Consider the following 27701-nt stretch of genomic DNA (forward strand, 5'->3'; position numbering starts at 1 on the left):
TCTCCACATTCCCATCCATCCGGACTCACTGCGTTTTCTCCGCTTCATGATTCTGGGACAGCATTTTCAGTTTCAGGCCCTTCCTTTCAGTCTGGCCATGGCCCCGCGCACTTTCACCAAGGTGATGGTGGTGGTAGCAGTGGCACTGCGGCGGGAAGTTTTTCTGGTGCATCCATATCTGGAAGACTGGCTAATCAGAGCGAGTTCAGAGGCCTTTGTCGCCAATCGGTTCACAAGGTTCTCGATCTTCTCCAGTCCTTCAGTTGGGTAGTGAACGTGGCAAAGAGTCATTTGATCCCGACACTATCTTTGGAGCATCTGGGTGCTCGGTTCGACACCTTGGTCGGCAAAGTGTATCTTTCGGGGGAGAGCGTATTGAAACTGCAGAGTCAGGTTCGCTGGTTGTTGCAGTTACGTGTTCCCAAGTTCTGGGATTATTTGCAGATTCCTGGACTCAATGTTTTCCATCTGAGACCCTTGCAAAGGGCGCTTTTGGCTCGTTGGCAGCCGATATCCGAGGAATTTTAAATACCGTTGCCCCTCGAGGGCGAAGCGAGAGAGAGCCTTTCCTGGTGACTTCAGACTTCCAATCTCGTTTGAGGAGTGGACCTCGAGGTTCCGGATTGGGTGATAGTTACTACCGATGCCAGTCTCTGTGGATGGGGGAGCAGTTTGTCAGCGGCACTCGATCCAGAGTACTTGGTCTGCGAGAGAATCTGCTTGGTCTATCGACTGGTTAGAGACCAGGACGGTCCGTTTAGCCTTGTGGGAGTTTCTGCCATTAGTCCAAGGTCAGTCAGTAAGGAATCTTTCAGACAATGCGACCACAGTGGCTTATATCAATCGGCAGTGCGGAACCAAGAGCCAAGCAGTAGCTCAGGAGGCACAACAGTTGATTCTTTGGGCAGAAAGGCACCTGGAACGCATAGCTGCGTCCCACATAGCAGGGTCGAAAATGTTCAGGCAGCCTTCCTGAGTCAAACTCAGTTAGACTCGGATGAGTGGGAATTATCAGATTCTGCAATGCAACCCATTCGAGATTGGTGGGGGTTCTCCTCATGTGGATCTCAAGGCGACGCCTCAAAATGCCAAAGAAACATGGAACATGGAATAGACTTAGTTTTTGGGTACTTGCCAGGTTCTTATGGCCTGGATTGGCCACTGTTGGAAACAGGATGCTGGGCTTGATGGACCCTTGGTCTGACCCAGTATGGCATTTTCTTATGTTCTTATGTTCTTTCTAATATTATTTGTGATAATACGAGGTATGAGTGGTGGTTGAGTGGTAGCGAGGATGGTTTTGCAGTTCTGGGGGGTAATGATCATGAGCTCTGTTTTGTATGCCTTGGGACATGCCTCGCCTCACCAAAGGTATCCCTGATATGGACACAGACACTGCGGATGACTATGGGGATGCAGACTCATTGGAGGACTGGGAAATCCCTCCAGGCCTGGAGCCATACCGGACCATGCTACGGTTTTGCTACGGTTTTTCCACAGAGATAAATTGCCAGCCATGGTCTCCCAGATCCTGAAGACTCTGGGAGTTCCCAGCACGGACCCTATGTCGGAACCAAAGAGGAATTCCATCCTGGTGTCTCTATGGAAAGCCTCTTGCTATTTCCTGATGGTGGAAGCCATCCAAGAGTTGATTGACCTGGAGTGGGACAACCCCATAAGCCAGTTTTAAAGGAGGTCAGGCCTTGGAGCCCTTGTACCCTCTAGATCCGCTGGCCAAAGAACGCCTGTGTTTTCTGAAAGTGGATACCCTGGTCTGCGCCATCTCAAAGTGAATAACTATCCCAGTAGAGGGAGGAGCGGCCTTGAAGGATGCACATGATAGGCAGTTGGAGTCCATCCTTAAGCAAGCCTTTGACGCGACAGCAATGACATTGCAGATCGCTTCCTGTTGTGCCTTGCAGACTCATTCATGTCTGCTTTTCTCGAGAGAGGCAGATAGCTCAGGGGCGCATCCCAGAGAGTTGATGGAGCCTGCCGCGGCCTTCCTAATGGATGCAAGTTCTGACCTAATGGGTACCTCAGCCAGAGGAGTAGCCTCAGTGGTGGCAGCCAGAAGACAGCTATGGCTGCGAAATTTGTCAGCGGACACAACCTCTAAGGCAAACCTCACAAAGATGCCCTTTAAGGGATCCCTCCTATTCGGAAGCGAATTGGAAAAGCTAGCCAGTAAGTGGGGTGTATCTCCAGTGCCTCGGCTACCGGATGGGAGGCCCCAGCGATCTACTAATTGCTGGAAGGCTCTAGTTGACAACACCCATTCCCCTGGATCCAGACTCTCCCTGCTGAGAAAGTCTGCTCTGACATTGTCTTTTGCCATGATGTAGGAGGCCGAGATCCCTTGTAGATTTAACTCCGCTCATTCCATAAGGGGGTCTATCTCCAGAGACACTTGGTGGCTTTTGGTTCCTCCCTGGCCGTTGATGTAGGCTATCGTTGCGTTGTCCGACATCTCATGGACTGCTTGTCCCTGGAGCCTGTGACTGAATTGCAGACAAGCTAATCTGACAGCTCGGGCTACCAGGCAGTTTATGTTCCAGCGTGCCTCTTCCTTGGTCCATCGCTCCTGGGTTGTCAATTCCTGACAATGGGCCCCCCCACCCTCGGAGGCTCGTGTTCATAATGAGGACTAGCCAGATCGGTGGGGACAGGTTTATACCTTTGCTTAGATGCACTTCCTGTAGCCACCACTGGAGCTCAATGCAAAGGTCCCTACTCTCTTCCGCGGCCCGCACAGCCAAACAAAAATGTGACAACATGGCTGCTGTTCTCGCGCTGAGCGGGTACGGGTCCTCAGGAGCCAACCGCGCCGATGCCAGCTTCCCCAAGTCATGCAAGCACCGCCCGTGTTGCTCCCCAATGGTCCCTTCCCACTGGGGAGGCATCAGGAGCAAAGGCTGATGCCGGAAAGACGCTAACGTGCGTCCCCGCAGGCCGAAACAGCCGCACCACGCGGCATCACAAGGGGAGCCTGGGCTGACCGCAGCGCAAGGGAGAGAGGCAGCAAGGAGCCAGAGGAAGGAGGAAACCAAACCTCTATGAGGCGTCCGCCGAAATAAGGGGCCGAGGGAAGAAAAATCACGCTGCCCCTGTGCCTTTCCAACAGCTCCCATGGTGCCCCAAAGAAAAAAATAAACAGAGAAAGAGGCACTTTCATGAAATAATGCAGCAGGCTCCAGTGATCCCTCAGGGCGAGTGATCCGAGACCCCTGGGTATCAGCCCTGTCCGGCCAGGGATACGAGCAAAACAGGGTCCCCGACCCCCTGCTTGAGAGCCTCAAGCACCAGAAGGGATGGCCCCACCAGGACCTAACTATTTTCTGGGAGGCAAAGACAGAAAGCCTATTTGCCCTTTTTGTTTTGTTTTGTTTTAGTCAGACTGCAGGCTTTGCACCCCCACCATCTGCTGGATACAGAGAAATACTGAGGGACTTTAGGTGGCACACTGGGTTATGGTGCAGTGTCAGTAAAACTTTCTCTGTTTCCATCTGCTGGAAGGGAGGCATAACCCAGTAGTCTGGACTGATCTGTGGTACTACAGGAATGAAAATTAGCAGGTAAGAACCAATTTTCCTTTATCAGGTAAGTAATTTCTCCACTAGTAGTTACATTTACACGTGTAAATCCTTTTTAAAATGACCCCATAGTCTAGAAAAAAGTGAGAGAATGCAAAAAATGTAAATCTAATGGATAAAATGGCAGCACAAAGAATAACATCAAGAGGATGCCCAGGCAGCTTGATATTTTGAACACTTTAAAATTTTGATTGTGATTATGAAGATAGGTAAGAGAATATTGAATACTGGGATACAGCACATTTTGGAACCAGTAAAATGAATGATTTTATCTTCAAAAGTAAAGCTAGTAATACAATCCTATTATGTTCTGAGCAATATGCCATGGATGATATTCTGTTTTGACATGGCAGATTCCTCCTCCTCAGTCAGAACCAGGGCTGAGATCTAGAGCTTTCATTCACAGTCACCTAGGGTTTTTTCTTCCCTTTTTCAATCCCCTCTTGCCCTATTTTGGTCATTGTAGCAATGCACCTGGGTCAGGGACCATGCACCAGGGCTCCTTCTAGAACCCTGTAATCATGAACCCTGAATCAGACCACTAGATATCACTCTTGATCAAGGACTACTACTCCCGCCCCCCACAGCATCCCCATCTCCGGGTGAGCTGAGGAGTGGAAGAACTGACTCGAGATCAAACCAGGCAGTGCACAGCACTGCCACTGAGCCATTGGGCCAACGAGCACACACTGGAAGCCTCGTAATCATATGAGCACATTGTAAAACTATGCAGTTAGCATCTGTGAAATTGTAAATCCCTTTAATGCTGCGTTGAGCATTATTTGCAATTTATTTGAACTGGTTAAGTTTATAATTTTAAAGCATTAGTTCACATTAGTGCTATTATATAACAATCTTATAACGTACTTTATTTTCAGCAGGCCACTAGTTAATGAAGCTTTAATTTTGAAAACCTAAGACATTGCTGTACTTTAAATTCCATGCATTTCTCTTCTTTTTATTTCTATTGTAGTTTAAGCGCTATGTTAGTAAGCTTCGTGGCAAAAGCACGGTGTTTAAAAAGAAGCGGCAGGAAATAGCGGAACTCCGAGCAGAGTATGGCGTTCTGCAGAGAACTGAGGAAATTTTAAAACAGCGCCATGAGGTTGTGCAAGAACAAATGGTAATTGAAATATCTACCCCTCTGTAGTCTGGATCCGAACACAGGAGCTACATAATATGACAAAATGACACAGCTTCACAGGGAAATAGTTTTTGCTGTTTAACTACCTGAACTCCCCGGTATTAGCCAAAATAGCAGCTAAAGGTTCTGCAGTCTTTTACCACTTCAGGCCACCTTCAGACTTTACTATAAATAGCTTGTTTACAGATGATTACATGTGCTCTTTCCATTCCCGAATTGATTTACTTTAGACATGTTTCCATACTTAATATTACTGCTCAAATTATTTTGAGAACTGCAGGATAAAGCTTACTGATGGATGTATCACACACACACTGTAAAACATTATGAGCAATCAAAGTACAAAGAGTTGTAGCAGGAAATGTATTGCCTAGCGACTCCTGAAGTGGGCTAGACAAAGTGTATCACTTTAAAATTGAAAACTAGCCAAACATAACTTAAAATCTGCCTTTGCAGCAGAAGGCTTTCTCATGCCAATCAAAGGGGCCGATGCAATACAGTGCGCTCAGCCGCAATAGGGGGATTAGCGCCTGTTTAACGCGCGTGGGACGCAGAATGAATGAGTTAACGCTCATCACATGCAAATGCATGTGAATGAGGCTATTACTCATTCACTCCACATGCAAAAAAATAATTGTACGTCTCAGACGCACATTTATCGCTCAGCTATTAACAGCAGGCATTGATATGGCAGACGGCCAGTTATGAAAACCGATGCCAAATTCACAGGCGCGCCGGTCTTCATAACCGGCAGCCACCGCAGGGTCGCGTTAGCAAGGAGGCGTTAAGGTCGCGCAAGCGACCCTAACGCCTCTTTGTTAACATGACCCCCTAATTTGCATATTGCATGGCGCTCCCCCTTGCGGGCACCATGCGTGCGTTAAGAAAGCGGGCGCTGAAAAGTCAGCGCCTGCTTTCCGCGAAAAGTATTGCATCGGCCCCAAGAGCAGCAGATATCGCCTCCTGTGACATGCTATTCACATAAAAATCAGTTTATGAACTAGTTTCATTTCTTCTTAAAGCATCTTTTTTAATTCATATAATAATTTTATTCTTCCTCCTTTTGTACAAATTGTTTCATAATGGGATGCTCATTGTTTTTAAAAATCCAAATGCCAAATCTATTTGAAATCCTTTTGAAAATACAGAATTCTTAAAATTAAATTTGGCTGAAGAACAAGCATATGTTATGTAATTTGGTGGAGTAATTACTAAATACTTTAGCATTACTCACGTTGGCTCACTTGCCCAATATCTCTGCATCCGAATTTGAGTGTTTTAATTAGTTGTTGTATGGTACCCTGAACAGGATGTCTTATGAAAACTGAAATGGATGTATGTAATAACACAGAGGTGAAGATATCTGTGGTTAATGGGCCAGCTGATAGTAGCCAGACTAATTGCTTTGTATTCTAGACTCCTGAGGTAAGGCAATGCAAACAAACATTTTATCATTTTTTAAAGGATCATGACTAATCCAAAACACATTTCTGTATACTAAATATTGCTCTAGACTGCAGTAACACTTTTTAAAGATAAAATTAGTTTTAGATAAAATATATTTTTGAAATGGTCATGTGAAACAGGGTAGATACACTCAAGAATAATCTAAGGAACTATTTCCTTACAGAAAAGTTGAAGGATGCATGGAATAGCCCCCCCTGTGGAGGTGGTAGAAACAAGAACAGTATCTGAATTCAAGAAAGCATAGGTCAAGCAAAGGGGATCTCTGAGGGAGTGGTAGGGATTGCAGAGCTGAGCAATTGGTGTGAATGGGCAGACTGGATAGGCCATATTGTCTTTTTCTGCTGTTATGTTTCTATACTGTTAGCACATGCAGCATATTTCATCAAGAGCTTTCAGATTTTATAGTTAAAAGGAGCTCCTTGCTAAAAACCCAAGCCACCTTCTTGTCTAGCAAGGTAGCAGTAATCCCTGTGCCATGCCTGCTGTCTCCCTTACTTATTTAAGCAATAAGAATTAGGATAGAACTGATAGTGAACTGCAACTTCGGCTGAATCCGAATAAGATGGAGGTTTTGGAGAACAAATTTGGATGCTTTACATCTACTGGTATCACTGGTACTTGATGGGCTCACCCTTACTTTGAAGTCTGAAATCCAAAAGCTAGATGTATTGTTGAAGTCTGTTTTAAAACTGGGTATACAGATTCAGACAGTATCTCGGAATGCATTTGTTCAGCTCTGATTCAATATTGATCAGAATTGCTGAAAATAAGCAATCTGCCTTTTAGCCAGTTAAAGTTGCGCAATTCTGATTGGTGTTTTCACCTGGAATGAATAAATTCATACTAATGTGCCGGGAGCTGTCAGCCCTATTACATTTGGGGTGAATTTTTAAGGCCCTTGCACATATAAAATTAGTATATACATGCATAAGCAGTCCATATTTTATTAACATCGAAAGTACATGTGTACGCTACATTTTGTGCACACACACCCATGCAAAAAAAGAGGTGTTTCCTCAGCAGGGCCAACAGTTGTGCATATAAGTTGCTATTTTCTAAGACACTTATGTGCATACATTTGGAAACCTATGAAAGTTTACACCTGCTAATTATCTTAAGTACATAAGATATGCCATACTGGGTCAGACCGAGGATCTTATCAGGCCCAGCATTCTGTGTCCAACAGTGGCCAATCCAGGTCACAAGTACTTGGCAAGTACCTAAACATTAAACAGATCCCATGCTACTAATGCCAGCAGCAAACAGTGGCTACTCCGAGTTGATTAATAGCAGTTCATGGACTTCTCCTCCAGGAACCGATCCAAACCTTTTTAAAACTCAGCTACATTAGCGGACTTGTGGAATTGATATCAGACTTGTTTATTGTATACTATTGGCTGGGTGGAAAGTCAGGGTAAACTGGGAGGGAGAGTTCAGGTTGAAGAACCAGGAGGATCTTGATGACCCGCAGAAGGACTGGGTGGCCTGCTGGAGGAATCTGAGAAACATGTGTATTCTGAAATACACAACTAGCACGTGTCAATCGGGTTTTACGCTAGCAAGTCCTACTTTATTTTTGCATGTAAAATATATGTATATTTTTGAAATTGATTGGAAAAGTTCACACGTTCAATACATTGCATGTATTCGCATGTAAGCATACATACACGGATTTTATAATACGCTTGCTTCTAATAATGAATGGTTTATAAAATACTATTGCAGATCTCTGCATGGCCATATATGCATGTATATGCAGGAGGATAGAGCTGTTTGAAAGTTATCCTCTTAGGGGTAAATATTCAGCCGCACCGCAGAATATACCCGGATAAGTTAGAGTTAGCTGGATAAGTGGTATCTGGCTAACTTTAGACCTGCCCAATGGCTCTTCCCCAGAACACCTACTTCCCACCCCAGGAACGCCCCTGACTTACCCGGCTAAATTCTAGCTGGATAATTCATTATCCGGCAAGAATTTAGCCAGATAAGCCTTTAAATATGCGGCTAAGTCACGTAGATGGATAACTTTCCCATTATCCATCTAAATGGCTTTGGAATATCTACCCCTTAGTATTCAGCCCAGGGTGCCATTTTTAGGGATTATGGAAGGTGGAGATTTGGCCAACACCTTTTTTGAACGTAAGGGATTGGGGGGAGGAGGAATTGGCACCCATTGGTTTTGTTTGGTTTTTTTTTTCTTTTTGTCCAGGTAACTTTAGGATTGCTATTTCTGTGACCAGAGTTAGCTGGATAACAGTCCGGCTAACACTGAATATTGGTGTTAACCAGGTAGATTTAAGACACACTCCTGCTTCACCTCTTTTTTTTTTTTTTTTATCTGTCTGGTATAGCTAAGTAATGACTTACCAGGCAGGATATTTAACTTTCAGGGTTTGGCTTCCTTAGCCAGAGAAATCCTTTGAAATACCGACCTCTCTGTGGGGCCGATGCAATAAAGTGCGCTCAGCCTAGTGCACAGGTTAATGCGCGTTTTGGACACACTAGACTAACACCCGATGCAATAAGGGAATTAGCGCATCCAAAACACATCCACACAAAAGCATAGCTAATAGCACTCACCACATGTAAATGCCATGTAGATGAGGCTGTTAGATATTAACCCCGATGCAAAAAATTTGTCAGTGACCAATGCACTCTTTTTAATGTGGCAAATTTAACGCCAGCCCCAGAGCTGACATTGTCATAACCGCGAGTCGAGCACATGAAAAAACCAAAAAAAAATTGGTCTCTGTGGTTCCTGCAACTTAGTATCATTGCGATACTAAGTTCTACTGCTTACAGTGCTTAAAATTAGGGGGAAAATGTAAGGGCTTGATTACAAAAAAACCATGTCTGGGCGCACAATATTCACGCTGCAGGTGTGCGCGTATATTCTGTGTGTGAGTTACCTGAGGCGCAATAAAACAGATGCTCGTATTGAGTGCCTGCTTACAGCCATGTCTCCCGGGCACCCGATGCTTTTCAGCGCCAGGGATGCCCAATTGTAGCCAAGCACGTCCTTTTTAACATGGCTACTCATTAAAATATAGCATTGCGTGCCCAGGAGAGCTGGATGTGTGCGCGCTTTGAAAATACGAACACCCAGTTTGGACGCACATTTTTATGCACGTGATGTCGCATTGGCCTGTGTGTTTTGTGTTTTGATTCTGTTTCATATTGTGGGTTTTTAGTGTGCTGTTTTTATGTCTTGAGCTTTCTTGGAAAGGTGATATATAAATGCAAAAATTAAATTAAAAAATAAATTAAATAAAAAACTTCTGAAGTATAACCTTTGGTTCATCATTCTTTAGCTGATGAAACTGTTTGGCAGCGGTTTTCTATTGCTTTCCTGTAATATTCTTGACTGTTTTGGTACGTTCTTTGGACTGTCACTGTGGGTTTCAAAGACAGTTTTCAAAAGCTTTTACCTGGGTAATTAAGCAGTCATTTTGCAGAAATTTTCAGTTTCTCTATGAATTTGTATTTGTTGGCCTGTGGATGCCGTGGGGTTTAATAATTGCCCCATTTGTGTCTAAAGGCAGGGGTGTTTTTTTCTTTTTAATTAAGCAACAAGGTTTTTATAATCTACTTATTTTTGTATATTGACTGAACATATCTGGCTCTTATTTTTCTCTGCAGGAAATAACATTTTTTAAGGTAGCTATTGCTGTTTAGAGGGCAATATGTAAAAGTTTTTTCCATGGGTAAACATGTTTTTACATGCAAAACACTATCCTTTAAATATTAATCCCTATCCTGTGAGGAAAAGGTACAGGACTGGGGCAGGCCAGTAGAAGTACACTTGGGGATTTTATTTTAAAATCCTTGGGCCTGCATCCTCCTGATTTTCCCTACATATTTATGTATCCAACTGACCGGCAAATTAAAAAAAGTAAAATCCATGAGGAGTTTCCTTTTTAAAAATCCGCTTGCAGCACCATACAAAGTGCCCAGGGCACTGCAAGCCCCACAGGAAGGCTGATTATTAGCCTCTGTGTGTGTATATTGTGATCTGTCATTCTCTGTATGTTGATGGCACACTTTAAACATAAAAGGATATGCCTTTCTTCTCCAGGAAGGTTTCCTTCTTTAGTCTTTTTGTTCACCAGCTGACTAAAGTCAATCACCAGGCAAGTCTTCCATTATTTTTCCAGTTTTCTGCCAGGTTCTTTCCTATACTTAGACCAAGAACTGCAGCAGCAGCCATCTATGGCCAAGAATACAGGTTGTGCCCCGTTTGTAGCTATAACCAGTGCTGCTGTTTGGTCAGCCAGCAGGTTTAGATATAGGGCTCAAATTGGCTATAGTGCAAAAGCCTAAGCTAGGCTTTGAACCAGAGCCTCACAGCACAGACTGTTAACCACTGGATTATACAACTGGCCTTGCTGACATCTGTTTAAATGCTGATATTTCTGCAACCACTTAGAAATGACATGAATGCTTGGCATCCAAAAGCTCTGGGCTTTCAAGAGATACTAAGCATGTGGACATAGCACCACTTAAACAAACATCAATCATATTTTCCAGATCCTTTGATTAGGCCACGCCTCATGTTTACAGTAGGCCTTCCTTGGCAAAAAAAATGGAATACCTTTCAAATAAGACAGACTGTTTTAATCAATTATTGTCTACCATTTAAACAAAAGCAGGTCTGATACATTTTCATTTTTTTGTTTGGTGACACATGCAATTGTTAGGATGGGGTTTTTTTTTTTGCTTCTATGAATGAAGAACAGCAGTATACACCAAATATACTTTTCTTGGACACGTAGAAAACTAAAGCAGATAAGGCATGAAGCCCATTTAAGTCTACAGACCCTTCTTGGTCTCCAACCTGTATTCAGGGCCTTGATTTATCCCAAGACTTTCACTCAACTTTTAAATCTTTCTTATATTCAAAGCAAGCGATTGAGCAGAAGAGAGGCATTTCTGGATACAGTGACACGCAGGAGGAGCTCGAAAGGATATCTGCCCTTAAAAGTGAGCTGGACGAAATGAAGGGCCGGACATTAGATGACATGTCTGAAATGGTGAGTCTGCATATCTTAACCTTCGCCTAGACTGTGTTGGATTTGTTGTTTACAAAGTACACAAGAGAAAAAGTGCAACGTTTGTCCCTCTGTGTGTCTAAGAAGAATTTTTGCAGATGTATAGGATTGTAAATGTGAAGACATTGACTTGAATGGTACAGGATTCACTGTATCCTATCTGGGTATCTCTGTCATAACTCTCATCTATATTATTCATTGAACTGATGATAAAAAAAATGTATAATTATTCTTTGGAATTTTTCATGTTACTGGTTTCTTTGTGTGTGAAAATTATGCCATCTTTAAGCTTTGACAGTATATAACTTATCACTAAACAACAGTGTCATACCCTCAGATTTAAAACGAGCCATAATTAAACCCATTTTGAAAAAAAAAGGCATGGACAACAAAATCCTGAGTAATTATAAACCAATCTCAAATCTCCCGCTACTTGCTAAAATCATTGAAAAAGTAGTACTAAAACAACTAAATCAACATCTTGAAGACAATGAAATTTTGTACCCAACACAATTTGGCTTTCGAAAAAATTTAAGTACCGAAATCCTGCTCCTTTCTTTACACGATTATGTACTACGAGGTTTTGATACCGGAAAAAAATATATACTGCTAATGATTGATCTTTCAGCAGCATTCGATACCATTGACCATAAAATCATGAGACAAAGACTAATAGAGATTGGTATCTGTAATAAGCCTCTAGAATGGTTAACTTCATGTCTACAGAATAGAACATATCAGGTTAAATTCAACAATGTTATTTCTGATATTAATCTTGATACAGGCGTACCACAAGGTTCTGCCTTGTCAATGACCTTATTCAACTTCTATCTACTCCCCTTGTACCACCTTCTATCTGGACTCGGGCTAAAGTATTTTTTATATGCTGATGATATTCAGATCATAATTCCAATCACTGATACAACAGAGACCGCTTTTCAGTTAATATCATTATACCTTAACGTAATTAAACAACTCCTGAACCAACTAAAACTCTGCATTAACGTTGCAAAGACCGAAATAATCATGCTCGAAAGGAAGACATCACCAAATACTAATAACTTATTATTCAATTATGAAAATCATCAAATTAAAATGGCATCCTCAATTAGAGACCTAGGGATATACCTTGACCAAGAACTAAACTTTAAAACACACATTGCGAATAAAACGAAAGAAGAATACTATAAGTTACTAATATTGAGAAGATTAAAACCATTACTAAAACCAAAGGATTTCAGAACTGTCCTTCAGGCCTTGATCTTTCAATCCATAGATTATTGTAACTCCTTACTCCTAGGTTTACCCTATACAACACTCAGACAGCTACAAATCATGCAGAATTCCGCCACAAGGTTATTAACAAGTTCAAAGAGAAAGGAACACATTACGCCAATTTTGCGAGAACTCCATTGGCTGCCAATTGAACAGCGAATACAGTTTATAACCTTATGTATCCTCCATAGAGCGGTACATGGTGAAAATGTGGAATGGCTGAACGCTGCAATAAGGGTGCATACACCCCAGAGAGATCTGAGATCCGCCAATAAAGGCTTATTGTCCATTCCTTCAATGATCTCAGCAAAACTAACATCAGTAAGGGAAAGAGCCCTATCACTTGCTGCTCCAAAAATTTGGAATAATCTACCAGTTGACATTCGACTAGAACCAAACAGAATGGCATTTAGAAAAAAGTCAAAACATGGCTTTTTCAGCAAGCGTTTAATGATGGTGACAATTTATGAAGTAAAAAATCACAAAAAAGAAAAGAACTAAAGGCTGAGGTGAAACAAAGTTGAGTTAGTCACAGTGTTGAATGTTGTTGTCTAGATGTCTCACTGTTAGGCCATTATTATGAACATTGTAATGAAGCTTTTAACTTTTTAGAATTGTCGTTATATTATTTGTAAATTTTGATTTTTTAGTATAAATGTTTTTATGTAATCTTGTAAACCGATATGACGGTTCCCACCAAATACTGGTATAGAAATTTTAACAAATAAATAAATATATGCTGTACAGACATTTAAGTTCATAAACCGCATTTTAACGGAAGAGTTGTCCATGTCCCATACCAGGTAAAAAAACTCCACACAGTGATAGCAGACAAAAAGTCAGCATTAGCTCCAGTTATCAAAGAACTGAGGATCCTGCGGCAGAAGTGCCAGGTTAGTAAATGGATTTTTTAAAATATATGCTGTCATTTACTTTAAGGGCCTAAACTTTTCTTCCCCTAGACAAAGGATGGAGAAAAAAAGCTTTTGTAAATTGGGCCGTAAATGGTATTTCTCAAAACTTTCAGGTCATAAACCCCCTTTTTCACTTCCCCATCCCCCATAAAAGACAAAATTAGCTTAAAAAACAAATGTGCACTACAAAGTACTGCAATTAAATTTATACCAAATCAAATATCTCACAGATCCCCTTACTCCAGAATCCTGGTTTGAGAACCATTGCACTAAGTGACTATGTCTACCAGGTCTAAGAAATATTTTCTGGCTATTGGTTGAATGAGTGGCCTATGAATTAAAGTGATTTTCTCTCTAATAGAATGTTGAAAATGACACCAATTGTACCATAGAAGTCTCATGCTACTTATTAAATGCATATATCTTTCACATTTGCAGGTGCCTTTTCTAATCTCATTTTTTAAAACAAAATACTCTCTTGTCTAGGTGAATTGGCATAGTAGTTATTCCCTGCACTAGCCAAAGGATTTGCTATCCAATTTAGCAATTTCATTAGCTGAATGCTCCTGGCACTTTGATTAATTGAATAGTCTTTGGCATCATAAATTTGACGTTTAAAAAATGTAACCCCTGTAATTTGTACACAAAATAGAATATTTTCAGTGCCTCTCTTAATTCAAAAAATGCAGATTGCAGTATTTTAATGCAATTGAGATTTTTAAGTCATATTATGAGTTTTAATTGTTAGCCACTGACTTTGAAATCAGTTCACTCTAGTTAGACTGCACCTTTTATTATTAATGATGTGTAGGTAATGCCATTACAATGTATCTGAAATACGATTAAAGCATAACAAAGTGATACCTTACCCTAGGGATTCTCAGTAAGGACCACAAACAATCTGGTTTCAGGCTGTCCACAATTTAGATTTGTTTAGATTTAACTCATACCTTTTCAGTGATAATTCAGCTGACTTACATTTGGCTACAGTAGGTATTTCCCTGTTTCCAGAAGTTTCACAATTTAAGTTGGTAATTGAGGCAGTGGAGGGAGAAGTGACTTGTCCAAAGTCACAAGGAGTGGCAATGGGATTTGAACCCTGGCTTCTCATCCTACTGCTCTAACCGCTAGCCTAATGACTGAAAATATTCATCTGTTGTATTTGCATATATATGGTATTTATTTATTTATTTAACATTTTTCTATACCGACCTTCAAGGTTAAATACCATATCAGGTCGGTTTACATTGAACAGGGGTAGATCAGTGTAACATAACATAACAAAGGAACAACTTTTTATAATTAGTGGAGGTAAAGCAGAAAAGTAAGAAAGTTACATAATAACAAGGACCATGAACTAGGAAGCTGAATTCAGCTGGAAAAAGAGAAACCTTAAGAATGTATTAAATTAAAATACTAGGAGACTAGTAACTGATGAGAATATTGAAGGGGCGAAGTTCCAAATTCAATGCTGAGTAGTTGTAGTTGTCTAGTGAAAGTTTGAAGGATCAGGGAAGGCTTGTAAAAAGAGCCAAGTTTTGAGTTTTTTTTTAAATGTTGGTAGGCACGGTTCCATTCTGAGTTCTGCAGGTAGGTTGTTCCAGATGGCTGGACCTGCTGTGGAAAAAGCTCGGTCTCTGGTAGAGATGAGTCGTGTAGCTTTAGAAGGTGGGGGTTGTAGTGCTCCTTTGTAGGTTTCTCTCATTGGTCTGTTGGAAGTGTGGAGTTTGAGTGGGAATTCGAGGTCAAGATGGAGGAAGCTATGAATTGATTTGTGAATTAGAGATAGAGCTTTGTGCAGAGCCCTGTGACTGACTGGTAACCAGTGTAAATTACGGAGGACGGGCATAATGTGGTCTCTCTGGTTGGTGCTTGTTAAAATTCTCGCTGCAGCGTTTTGTATCATCTGTAAGGGCTTGGTTGTTGAGTTGGGAAGGCCAATGAGGAGAGAGCTGCAGTAGTCAATTTTGGCAAATATTAGGGATTGAAGAACAGTCCTAAAGTCATGAAAAAATAGGAGAGGTTTGAGTCTTTTTAACACTTGAAGTCTGTAGAAGCACTCTTTAGTTGTGGTTTTGATCATATTCTTTAGGTTAAGACGGTTGTCTATAATTACTCCAAGGTCTCTCACATGAGTGTGGGTGAGAAGGTGTTTGTGATGGATCTGTGACGAGGGGTTTTCTTGGTTGGAGGAAATGAGGAGGAGTTCAGTCTTAGAGGCATTGATGACCAGGTTTAGACTGTTGAGGAGATTAGTGATGGCTTGTAAGCTGTTGTTCCAGAGTGCGATGGATTTGTTAATAGATTCTGTTATGGGAATCAAAATCTGGACATCGTCCACATAAATGTAGTGAATAAGGTTAAGACTGGTTAACAGTTGGCAAAGGGGAAGGAGGTAAATATTGAAAAGGGTAGGTGATAGGGATGAACCTTGTGGTACGCCAAGGGAAGAAATTGTAGATGGTGATTCTTTATTGTTTATTTTGACTTTACAACTTCTATTACTGAGGAACGACTTGAACCAATTGTGGACTGTTCCTGAAATGCCTATGTCTGAGAGGCGATTCAAGAGGATGGGGTGGTTGACTGTGTCAAAAGCCGCCGAAATGTCTAAAAGGATTAGGAGAAAGGAGTGTCCTTTGTCTAGACCCATAAGAATATGGTCAGTTAGAGATATGAGTAGGGTTTCTGTGCTGCGAGATTTGCGAAACCCATATTGGGAAGGGAAAAGTAAGTTGTGATCTTCTAAATAATCCGAGAGCTGGATGTTGACCAATTTTTCTGTGATTTTGGCTAGAAATGGTAGATTAGAGATAGGGCGGAAATTTGCCAGCACACCAGGGTCTAGGTTATGTTTCTTGAGGAGTGGTTTCAGGGAGGCGTTTTTTAGATTATCTGGGTAGAGTCCTTGAGTTAAGCAGCAGTTTATGATTTTGGTTAAGGGACCAGAGATTATATTAGGAATAAGTAGCAGTAGCTTGGAAGGAATGTTGTCCGATGGGTGGCTGGATGGTTTCTGCCTTTTAAGAATGGATTCGATCTCTTTGGTCGATATTAATTCGAATTTATCGAATTTGACTCCCTTAAGAATGTAGGTGTTATCGAATGAGGTGTTGTAGTCAGTCTTGGTAGGAAGGAGAGCAAGTGTGTTTGAAATCTTCTGCTGAAAGAAAAGGGCTAGCTCATTTGCTTTGGACTGAGCTTGTTCGTCAGGTATCGACGGTGGTAGAGACTTTGTTATTTGAGAGACATATGCAAAGAGGGTTTTTGCATCAAATTGGATGTCATGGATTTTTTTACCGAAGTATTCTCTTTTTGCTTTTAGAATGGAAGTCCTGTAGTAATGTAGTGTTCCTTTGTATGACAATAGTGTAGTGGTGGAAGGTGCTTTGCGCCATTTATTTTCTTTGTGGCGTAATTCTTGTTTTATCCGTTTGAGATCGTTGGTAAACCAAGGTTGGTTTCCTTTTTTTGTCGTGTTGCTTAGTTTTGTGATTAATGGGCAGAGTTTGTTTGCTACCTCTTCAGTGATCTTGTGCCATGATAGCACTGCTGTGTTAGGGTTGGATAGATCCAAGTTCGAGATTTCCTTGGAGAGATGTTCACTGAGGGTCTCAGAAGCACAAGGTTTCCTGAATTGAAAAGAGGAAAGGTGCTGTGGGGAGGGAGATTGTTTTTTTGTAGTGAGGGTGGTAGTTATCAGAAAGTGATCTGACCAGGGGATAGAAGTACACACAGGTTCCGTAGAGTTAGAAAAATTAGAGTTGATAAAAATAAGGTCCAGGGTGTGTCCTGCTTTGTGTGTAGGTTTGTTTACAATCTGAGTGAATCCCATTGCACTGAGGGCTGTGAGGAGGGCGTCACAATTGGGTGGGTGGGAAGAAGCCTCAAAGTGAATGTTGAAATCTCCCATGATTATGGTGGGTGAGTCAGTGTTGACGTGTTTCACCACAGATTCTATAAGAGGGGAAGCATCTGTGTCTAATACTCCTGGGGGTGCATAGACTAGTAGTACTTGCAGCTGGTTCGATTTGAATAGACCTAGCTCAATTTTAGATTCTGACTTAATTGTATGTGGAGTTAGTCTGAGTTCTTTTTTGGTGGCTAGTAACAGACCGCCTCCTCTCTTTTTTTGTCTGTGAATTGTAAAAACGTCATATTTGTGGGTGGGTAATTGGTTGATTAGGGCAATGTCCGAGTTTTTTAGCCAGGTTTCTGTGATAGCACAGACGTCTGGGTTACAGTCCAAGAGATAGTCGTTGAGGATGTGAGTCTTTTTTGTCAGAGATTGAGAGTTAACTAGTGTCACTGAGAGGAGAGATAATCCTAGGAACTGAGTCAGCGGATTGATCATGATTGGAATGAGAGATCTAGGAGTTCTTACTGGAGGTACCAGAGTCAGAGCTGGAAGCATGCTGCGGTGTAATCGATGGTATCTAATTGGAATATGTTGGGCTAGCATGTTGGAGAGTCTTGCTGGATGTGGGGGAGGCTGAATGAGAGCTGGGTGGATGATGAAGAGTCTTGACTGACGGTGAGGAGGCTAGAATGAATGTTGGAATGGCTGCTGGTGTGAATGGGTGAAAGGTGGCTTTATTTCAGACAGCAGAATCTGTTAGCCCAGTAACTTTGCAGTCAGCAACAATTTATTAATTTATTAAGGTTATAGATTTAGATTCTTCCCTGGATAGGGCTCGGGGCTTCCTCGGGGCTTTCCGAAGGGGCGAAACAAAGGGGCAGGCCCCTTTGTTGCGCTCCTTTGGCGCGCGACGCTGGCGCGCGGCGCTGTAGGGAGAGGAGATTTAAACTTCCCTCTGCTGCTGTCTGATTGGCCGGATCGGGCTGGTGGGCGGGTCTTAGCGCCGGGGCCGCTGCTCAATCTGTGAGGTCGGCGATCAGGCCCGCCGGGGGGAAGGGAAAATTCAACAGGCCTTACCCCGACGGGTCTGGGCGCCGATCGCGCAGGCCTCCCTCCTCTGAGGAACGAGCGATGTCAGCTTCGGTAAGTAAGGGCAGCAGGCAGGCAGTCAGACGCGGCGCCGGAGGGAGAGGAGATTTAAACTTCCCTCTGCTGCTGTCTGATTGGCCGGATCGGGCTGGTGGGCGGGTCTTAGCGCCGGGGCCGCTGCTCAATCTGTGAGGTCGGCGATCAGGCCCGCCGGGGGGAAGGGAAAATTCAACAGGCCTTACCCCGACGGGTCTGGGCGCCGATCGCGCAGGCCTCCCTCCTCTGAGGAACGAGCGATGTCAGCTTCGGTAAGTAAGGGCAGCAGGCAGGCAGGTATAAGAACAAGGCTGATTTGCACAGGTTGGTTACCCTGAAAAACCAGATGTGTCTGCAGCCCTTAAGCACCAGAGTGGAGAACCACTACATGCTAATTTGTAGAGGTAATCAGTTGTTGCAAAATGTTGTAAAATTGAAATTTCTGTGGACATGGGCCCAAAATAAAATATGAAGACAAACATACAATATACTTTTATCCAATAGCAATATTATTTGATTCTTATTTTTTTGAATCTTTAAAAGTTGTTCTAACAGTTGAGGATTTCCTCATCGGTGACCCATTTTCATAAGCAAGAAATGGCTTGCAGTTAGTATTCTTGTATGGCAGAGGGTATGTGTATATATTAACTGACATCCATTGAAACTTTAGCGGGAAAGAATTACTACTTCACCCAGCACTTCCATCCATCCACCCCCAACATGACTCGAGCAGTCTCCAATCCCCCTGACTATTTCCCTGTCTGCAGACATCCTCTCACAGCTTGCCAGGCCCCCTGACTCCATTGGTCAGTCCCACTCTGTATACCGGAGCATTGCAGCTTGGCACAGTACACAGCAGAGAGTGCCTCTTGGCGACCACAAGCAGCTGCCCAGCAACAGACAGACACCACCATGCATTTGTGTATATATGTATTATGTATGTATGTCTTAGGAGTGTTTTTAGTCCTATCCAAGCTCCTAAAGAAGATGCCAAAACATGGCCATTGCCTGGCACATTGCGTCTAGCTGCATTACGTTTACTGTGGGTCTTTCTACAAATATGCTGTACGTATTCTGGACATTAAGATTTTTCAAACGCTAAGTCAATTTTTATATGCAGTGGTTAAACATTTCTTTACAAAAAATCTGAGGCAAATTTGAATTGAATTGAGACCCATGATTATAAATCTTTTATGAGTATGATAAAGGTGGCAGTATCAAGAAAACTGGTTAGTTTATATTCTTGCAATGCTCCTAAAAATTACTCCTATTTTATGAGGGTCTTTGATAGGAATAGTCCTGTGAGCTGTTAGTGATTTTTATGATTGTTTTATATATATATATAAGGCTGCAAAACATATAATCAAATTAATATCTTTGTAACATAAAACGAAACTCCATTCTCTAAGATACTCAGAACTGCACACACAGAAGCTTAAATGGATCTGGGCTGCATATATATATATGGCAAACCTGTGCAAGCACAACCCACTTTTACTTAAAAAAAACCTGCTACACGAAGAGCCAATCGGATTGAAGGGGAATGATCTTTTGACCAATCAGATGTCTAAAAAAGAGAAACATTTTTTTTAACTCCATCATCATCTGATATATAACCAATGAAATAGTCTTGACAGTAACTGGAAATATAACATACAATCATAACGAGGTATATGAGTCTGTATTCTCATTCATTCCATTTGGTATACCTCGTTATGATTGTATGTTATATTTCCAATTACCGTCAAGACTTATTTCATTGGGTGCATCTATGCATGGGTTAACAGATACACTGCAGGATGACTTCAGCAAATTGTACATTTGATTTTTAGCCAGTAAGCTCTTTCCTAATGAAAGTGAAACTAATGGTTTGTTTTCTGGGACAGGTCCAAAACTTTGTGGATGTCAGTAATATGGCTGAAATTCCGTTTAAAGGAAATTTAAAAGATGACAATAACTATGATGAAAATAGTTGGATATAGTGTACAGCTGGCATAGTAAATATTCTCATTTTTATTTACTATAATTCAGTTATAGCCATAGAGGACATGAAAGATGTGCCTATTTTTTGAACCAATAAGAGTCATCAGACTGCATGTGCAGTCAGTGAGCCATCCTGCAAACATCTGCCCTGAATTTGCATTTTCTGGAGGAACAGGAGCAGTGACTTCCAAACCTCAACATACAACTTTATTCAATCTGCACCTCTTCTGCCATTGCTTGCCCCAGCCATAAGAAAAAGAGGAAGAAGTTATCCAATAGCCTAAATACAATTTTTTTGCATTTCGCATTGAGCAGACTTTCTAGATTAGCGCTACACAGAAAAATAGGTGCACATATATTGGACACATGGTAACGGATATAAAAGGTTTCAAACTTGTGAGCAATGGCACTAGTCATCAAGGCTTGTAGTAATTCAACACTTTTTTGTGTAAATTAATATTAGAATGTAACATCACATGCCCTATAATTCATTGTACTGTATAATACTGTAACTTACATCAAGTGCTTCAATGTGCTTTCCCTGGAGATATAAAGATGAGTGATTTAGCTTTCTTTTTAACAGGTCTAGCTTATTTGTCACTTAATGTGGCAAGGAGTTGGTTTACCATCAACAGTTTTGCTTAAGTGATAGCACCCATGACAGTGACCATGAAATAATTGCCCATGCTGATAGATGTCTCAACCCAAAAGCAACTTTTTTGTGATAAATCTGGAAATTGGAATTTAAAAAAAATTAATTGTAATTTTGTAAAAGAAAACTGGGTTTTGTTTTGTTTTGTTGCTTTTAATACCTTAAGCCCTTAGAGCCTCTGTTGCCCCCACCTCTCCCTTAGTGGTACAAATGATTTTTGCTGGCCTCCGGGCTGGAGGGTCACCACTGATCAGTATGGGCTGCCAGTGAGGTGGCATCCACCTTCCCTCCCTCCCTATCTCTTCCTTGAGGCACTGCATGCAGACTCTGTAGCATTCCATGAAGGCATTCTGAATCTGCCCACTGATTGGCCAGCAGTAACATTCCATTCTCTGATACTCGTATATGATAGGCTTACCCAAGAGGAAACCTTTAACCAGAACTAAAGGGGCACATCTTTATACAGAACGCCACTTTTCAAAAATTAAATCACTTGAAGGCCTTGTTATTATTGTGGAAGAAAGTACTGCACACCAATATATCTAAAGTAAGCTGAAAATGTCAGTTTTATAAAGATCGGCACACCTTAGTTTAACAATTCAGAGACCCATCAGCCAATCTCGGGTGCAACATCACCTTTCTTTATCCTGATTGCAGTGTCTTAGCTGCTGCACAAGCCTTGAACCCAGGGCTGGCGCAACTGTGATCAGCAGTCACAAGTCCCCTTGAAATTCCAGCCTTTTAACTGTAAACAGGACCACTTCCTAAAGAGAGAATTTATATGCAGCACCTGACTTTCAATTTTACTAAATAAATACATTCTTGTCAAATGACAGCAAGGCACAGTAGGCAAGGTACTACATCAGGCCGTGTGCATATTTGAGTCACTCAGCTATTAACCTGTAGATTATTGTTGTTTAATCATATTGGGGGTAGTATTCAAATCCCATGGGTGCCACAGGCACTGCAAGTACTTTTTGTACCTGCATACTATGCATTGAAGCAGGTGCCAAGTACACACGGTGATTTCAAAATGAAATCACAGAGCATGCATTCCCTCCCCCAACCTAACTCTGTCCATTTTTACCCACCAACCCAAGGTGTGGGTGGGGAGCAATTTTTTCAAACCACATTTACCCGCATAAATACTTTAGAATATTGCCCTGTACTATAATTTAATTTTCTAGGCTTTTACTGGTGAAATAGAGATTTGACCTACAAATTTTACAAAGCAGTTGGAAGCATAATGGGCATCCAAGTTTTCACAGATAAAATGAATTTGTTGAGAGCATTTGTGTAGTCTTAGATTTCCTCACACTAGTCAGATTTTAATGGTACATGTATGTGATATAGTATTGCATACGCTGGATGAAAGGGGTAATTTATCTATTACTTCTAGGGAAATTGTATGCAAAACAGGTAATCATTTGCATGTTTTATTCATCCAAATAGCACAATATAATCATTGTTTTTGAGTAATAAATTGAAATTCAATATATAAAGTTATTACTCATAAATACAGATTTGTTTTACTTAATGTGCAGAATTCCTCCGTTATGAAGCTTGACCCTTCCCTCCTACCCCAGGTTTGACTCTCCCCTCCTGCGTTCTCCCTTCTCCGGCTTGACCCTCACCCATTCCCCCAATTCAGCCTTTCCTTCCCCTAGTGTCACACTTCTGTTCTCCAGCTTCGACTCTCCTGTCAGTTTTTCTGTTTTTCCTGCCCTTTCCCCAGCTTTTCCTCTCTTCACCTCCCAGCAAGAATCCCCCAGCTTTCTCTTTCTCTTCCTGCTCCAGCTTTCCCTTTTCTCTCTGCTTTCCTCCCAGGTTCAAATTCTTCCTATCCCAGCAAGACCCCTAGCTTTCTCTTTCTCCCTCCTTGCCTCCCCCTATCAGACCCACCCAGCTCCCCCAACTTTCTCTTCCCCTCCTAGAAAGACCTCCGGCTTTGTTGTCCTCTCCTTCCCTCATCAAAACCCCAGATTTGCCTCACCACACCCAAATCTTTCTCACCCCCTCCCCAGGTAGACCCCCAATTTGCTCTCTCTTTCCCCTTCTCTGTAAGTCCCCCAGGTTTCTCTCCTCTCTGCCACAGCTCCATCTGTACTGCTTCCTCCTCTATCTTCCACCCCACGACTACCACTGAGGTCTCTTTTCTAGCCACATGAGCCAACCTTGCCGCAGATGCACCCTAGGTCTTCTGATCCATGTTTTGCTGCTGCTGCTTCCTCTGTTTTCTTGCTAGTCCAGCCTACATGGTCACTGCAGCCTCTTCCAGACCGTCAAGCCCTGATATCTCTGTGTGACACTGTTAGCTCCTGTTCCCCGTGTCAAATTCTGCATGGAAAATAGTTATATGCAGGTGATGAATTTTGTGCAAATTCTGTTTTTTAGTTGCAAAGAATCCCCCCAGGAGTAATATACAGTGGCAATAGAAAGTCGTCGTACCCTTCCAGAATGCATTAAACCAGTGTTTCTTCCATGTATCTGTACTCCACAAATTCCAAGTGAAAAAAATATATTCCAGAATTTCTTAGAAAATGAAGTAGAAATAAAAGCATGGATTAGCTTGGTTGGATAAATGTTTTTTGTACTTCTATAGGAACCCTAAATGAATTGGCCCTATCTGTATTAAATTACATTGATTCACATGAGGACAGGATAAATTCAGCAGTCTTTGTCGGTTGTTTCTGCTGCGTACCACATTTCAAAGCAAACCCAACCATGAACACAAAGGAGCTTTCAAAAGAATGCTGGGCCAAAGTTGTGGAAAGGTACAGATCTGGGGAGGGGTTAAAAAGTATTGCAAAGCTCTTGAGTATCCCTCTGATCATGGTCAAGACAATTATTAAGAAGTGGGAAGGTGTATGGCATCACCAAAGCCCTGCCTAGATCAGGCTGTCCCTCCAAACTGGGTGACCACGCGAGAAGGAGACTGATCAGGGAGGCAACTTTGAAAAAACTATGGGCTTCCATGGCCAAAACTGGTCAAAGCGTGCATGTGACAACGATATCCCAAACTCTCCACAAATCTGGCTTGTATGGTAGGGTGGCAAGAAGGAAGCCATTACTCAACAATGCCCATGTTAAATCCCATTTGAATATGCAAAGGAACACTCAGCCACGTGGTAAAAAGGGTTGTGGTCTGGCGAAACTAAAAGAGAACTTTCTAGTCAACAACAGACTAGACCAGAGCTGGTTTTAGGGGGTCAAGGGGCAAGCAGTGCAATTGCCCATGGTCCCAGCACCATAAAAGGTTCCCTTGGCAAAGCTGAGTGATGTTACTGAGGCAGAGCTTTAGAGCACCTGGCACTGACTGGGGCCACTCCTTAGCTAGCCTGTCTGATAAAAAGGTGGGCTGTAGTTTTCCCCACTTCTTCTCTGCTTCTCTTGTCCTACTTCTCAAGAGTCCCAGCACTAGGCAGGTTGTGCATCAAATATACTTAACTAATACAGGAGGAGCTCAGGAGAAGTGCACTGTCTGGCTCCTCTCTGAATCACAATTATTTGCTTGACCAGAACTGAAATTTGAATTCTACTGGTTCATCTCAAATTAATGGGTCCAGGATTAGTTTTCTTTGGCCACTACCTCTTTCAGCCTTCTACTTACTGCAAAATTAACTTTTACAGCAAGCAGGAGGCACTGCTGTGTTAATAAAGCCAGCTATAAATAAAAGAGAGGCTTGCATGTAATGTTTTGGCCTGCACTTCTGTATGCGGTCCTTGTAATTTAGTCATGTGTGATGATACTCCTTTGTCCTCTCGGTTTACATAAGTAGGTCCTGTGGGTGCCAAGAAGTAGGGTCCTTGTCTGTGACTGGCAAGAACATGCATTGCTTCGCCTCCACCTGCTATTGAGTTGCAGTTTTCATTTACACGACCTGCTGCCCTTTTCACTTTTAGGAATTAACTCAGGAGTACGATGAAAAGAAAACCCAGTATGACAGCTGTGCGGCAGGTCTGGAAAGCAATCGCTCCAAACTTGAACAGGTCTGGTAGTTCGTGTTTGCTAAGCTCTGTACAGTGAAAAAGTCAGTCTCTACGGGCACTGATGATTAGAATATCTCATTTAAAATGCACAACTCTTTGAACACGATGTGTGCTCACAGGTGCTGTAATGTTCCAGAGAGTGCACCAACTGGGTCTTTGCACACGCATATTTCTTTTCTTTTACTTTGTGTTTTATAATCAGTCCACACAGTCCCTTATACATTTTGGTTAGCCTTCTGAGGTCAAAGTAGACTGATTATAAAACAAATAGTAAACGAGAAACCCAAAATATGAAAAAGAAATCTTTGTGTGCGATGTTTAGATCACAGCCAGGTGAAACCCAGAATCTTATTGATGTGCCTGAAGGGAATTTAGGAAAAGGGAAATGTAGAGCTTTTATATTTGGAGCTGTATAATTTGGTGTGCTTATTAAGAATACTCAGGGACTGGGTATATAACAGATTACAATACATATGGGAAACATAAGAAACCCTGTGCTTTGACGGTCTATATGTTCTGTTTTGTTTTTTTTCCCTGCTAATAAACAGTTTAAACATAGATCACAGCCAGGTATATAGTTGTCGTTCTATCTGGCACATTACAGCACCTGTATAGAAGCATTACCTCCTTTTTCCTGCTGTTTTTTTTTTTACTGCTGGCCAGCTAGAAGTGGAGCTTCAACATTGTATGCTAAGCAGATCAGTAGTTGTTATCTCTTTTCATGTTCTAGACATATATTCCAACATAACCCACCAAATCATACATAACGATATAAGGATACTACTGACCTTTGGAAATCACTGAAGCTACTATCTTGTGCTTTTATAAATGTCACCTGACCCCATCTGTAGGATCACATCCTATTACGTACATTGGGATGTGCTTTGTTTTTTCATAAAAATGCAACTTTCATTCTATCATTGCTCTGTTACTTCTGAGACATAGACAAGCTCCAGTGATTCCTCATTCATTATGCTCTTGATGTCTTTCTAATATATATAGCAATGCATACAATCTAATGATTTTTTTATTGAAAATATTTATAGTCCGCTTATGATGAGGACATGCTAAGCAGAGTACAGTTTTTGACATAAAACAATTTTAATTAAATCTCTGTTTTATCATTCCGTAGTATTTTTTTTTTTAGGTCACTACATGATTTTGATTGTGTAAGCCAAGTATTCAATCACAGTTTGTTTTATTTTTAGGGAACTTCATTTTCAGTTTTTATTGTTCTTTATTTTTCCTGGGAATTTATCAGGGTTTATTATGACAAGAGCAAAAACAGGAGAACATCAGATTTTAGCAAAATGGCATTATTTTTCCAGGTAAAAATCTGAGTTTATTTTGATTGACAGAAGCCAGTACAATAAAATATTAAACAGATGCTTCTGGTGGACAGGGCCTGCTTCGAATGCATTCATGGTTCCAGACAGCTGGCACTGGCTACTTGGGGGGTAAGGAAGCGGGACGAAACATGGCATGGGTGCCACTGAAGGGTGAGAACTTTCACTGGTAGGGTTTGGAAGTTGAAAATGGCATGCACTTTGGCCCGCAGTGGCTGGAAGACTTGATACACTGCTTCTGCAACTCTGAAGCAGCTTTTTAATCAGCCTAAAAATAGGATGAATATCAGTTTAAACTGATGGTCATCTTTGGAAAAATCTGGGAAGTTATAGGTGAAAATTGGTTTAAACTGAAAATGAAGGACCATATTTATTTTGTAGCCACTACTCTTAACAGAATGCATGGGGGTAACCTGCACAAAGCAATAGTTACTACTTTAATGGAACATACCATATTTTTCACACCACAAGACGCACCTAGGATTCAGAGAGGGAAAATTTAAAAAAAAAAAAAAAAATGGTGTGCTAAACCGGCTCCGTTCCCGGGCGTCTGTGCATCTTATGGAGCATCCGTTTCCAGCATAGGGGTGTGCAATTCTTTTTCGTCCCCGTTTCATTTTCGGATCTGGGGAGGGCCATTTCGGTCCACTCCCCGGGTCAGAAAACTTTTATCGTGCTATTTCATGAAAAAAAAAAAACAATCCCCAACCCTTCAAATTTAATTAACTACAACCCCCCCCCTCCCACACACACACACACAAGACTTGCCAAAAATCCCTGGTGGTTCAGCGGGGGTCCCGGGAGCAATCTCCTGCTCTTGGGCCATCGGCTGCCAGTAATCAAAATGGCGCCGGTGGCCCCACGCCATCTTAAAAAATGGCTTGGGCCATCCATTGCGCCTACCATGTGACAGGGGCCGACCAATGGCATCGGTAGCCCCTGTCACATGGTAAGGGCAAAGGGCCTCCAGTGCCATTTTGATTACTGGCAGCCAAATGCCTGAGAGGGGGAGATCGCTCCCGGGACCCCCGCTGGACCACCAGGGACTTTTGGCAAGTCTTGGGGGGGTCAGGTGGGTGGGGGTTGTAGTTAATTAAAAAATATTTTTTTAGATTCGCTCCATAAGACGCACAGACATTTTCCCCCCACTTTTGGGGAAAAAAAAGTGTGTCTTATGGAGCGAAAAATATGGTATCTGGGTGACATGCATGGAGTAGCAGTTACTACCGTTACCAGAAAACATAAGAGTAACCTGCCATAAGCCACTTGCTGGGCAGACTGGATGAATCATTTGGTCTTTCTCCG

The 27701-nt window shown here is 41.9% G+C and overlaps 1 protein-coding gene across 4 annotated transcripts in view; it reads left to right on the top strand.

The window, feature by feature from the left end:
• The window catches only part of IFT81 (intraflagellar transport 81), a 140912-nt gene that overhangs the window by 91670 nt on the left and 21541 nt on the right, over positions 1-27701 (top strand). For all 4 annotated transcript variants that reach the window (XM_029620126.1, XM_029620125.1, XM_029620128.1 and 1 more), the window contains 4 exons: positions 4567-4716; positions 11106-11234; positions 13331-13420; positions 24964-25050. In XM_029620126.1, coding sequence (XP_029475986.1) covers positions 4567-4716; positions 11106-11234; positions 13331-13420; positions 24964-25050 — 456 coding nt within the window. The remainder of the gene's footprint in view (positions 1-4566; positions 4717-11105; positions 11235-13330; positions 13421-24963; positions 25051-27701) is intronic.

Source organism: Rhinatrema bivittatum, chromosome 11 (assembly GCF_901001135.1).
Source record: "Rhinatrema bivittatum chromosome 11, aRhiBiv1.1, whole genome shotgun sequence".
Lineage (NCBI taxonomy): Eukaryota > Metazoa > Chordata > Amphibia > Gymnophiona > Rhinatrematidae > Rhinatrema > Rhinatrema bivittatum.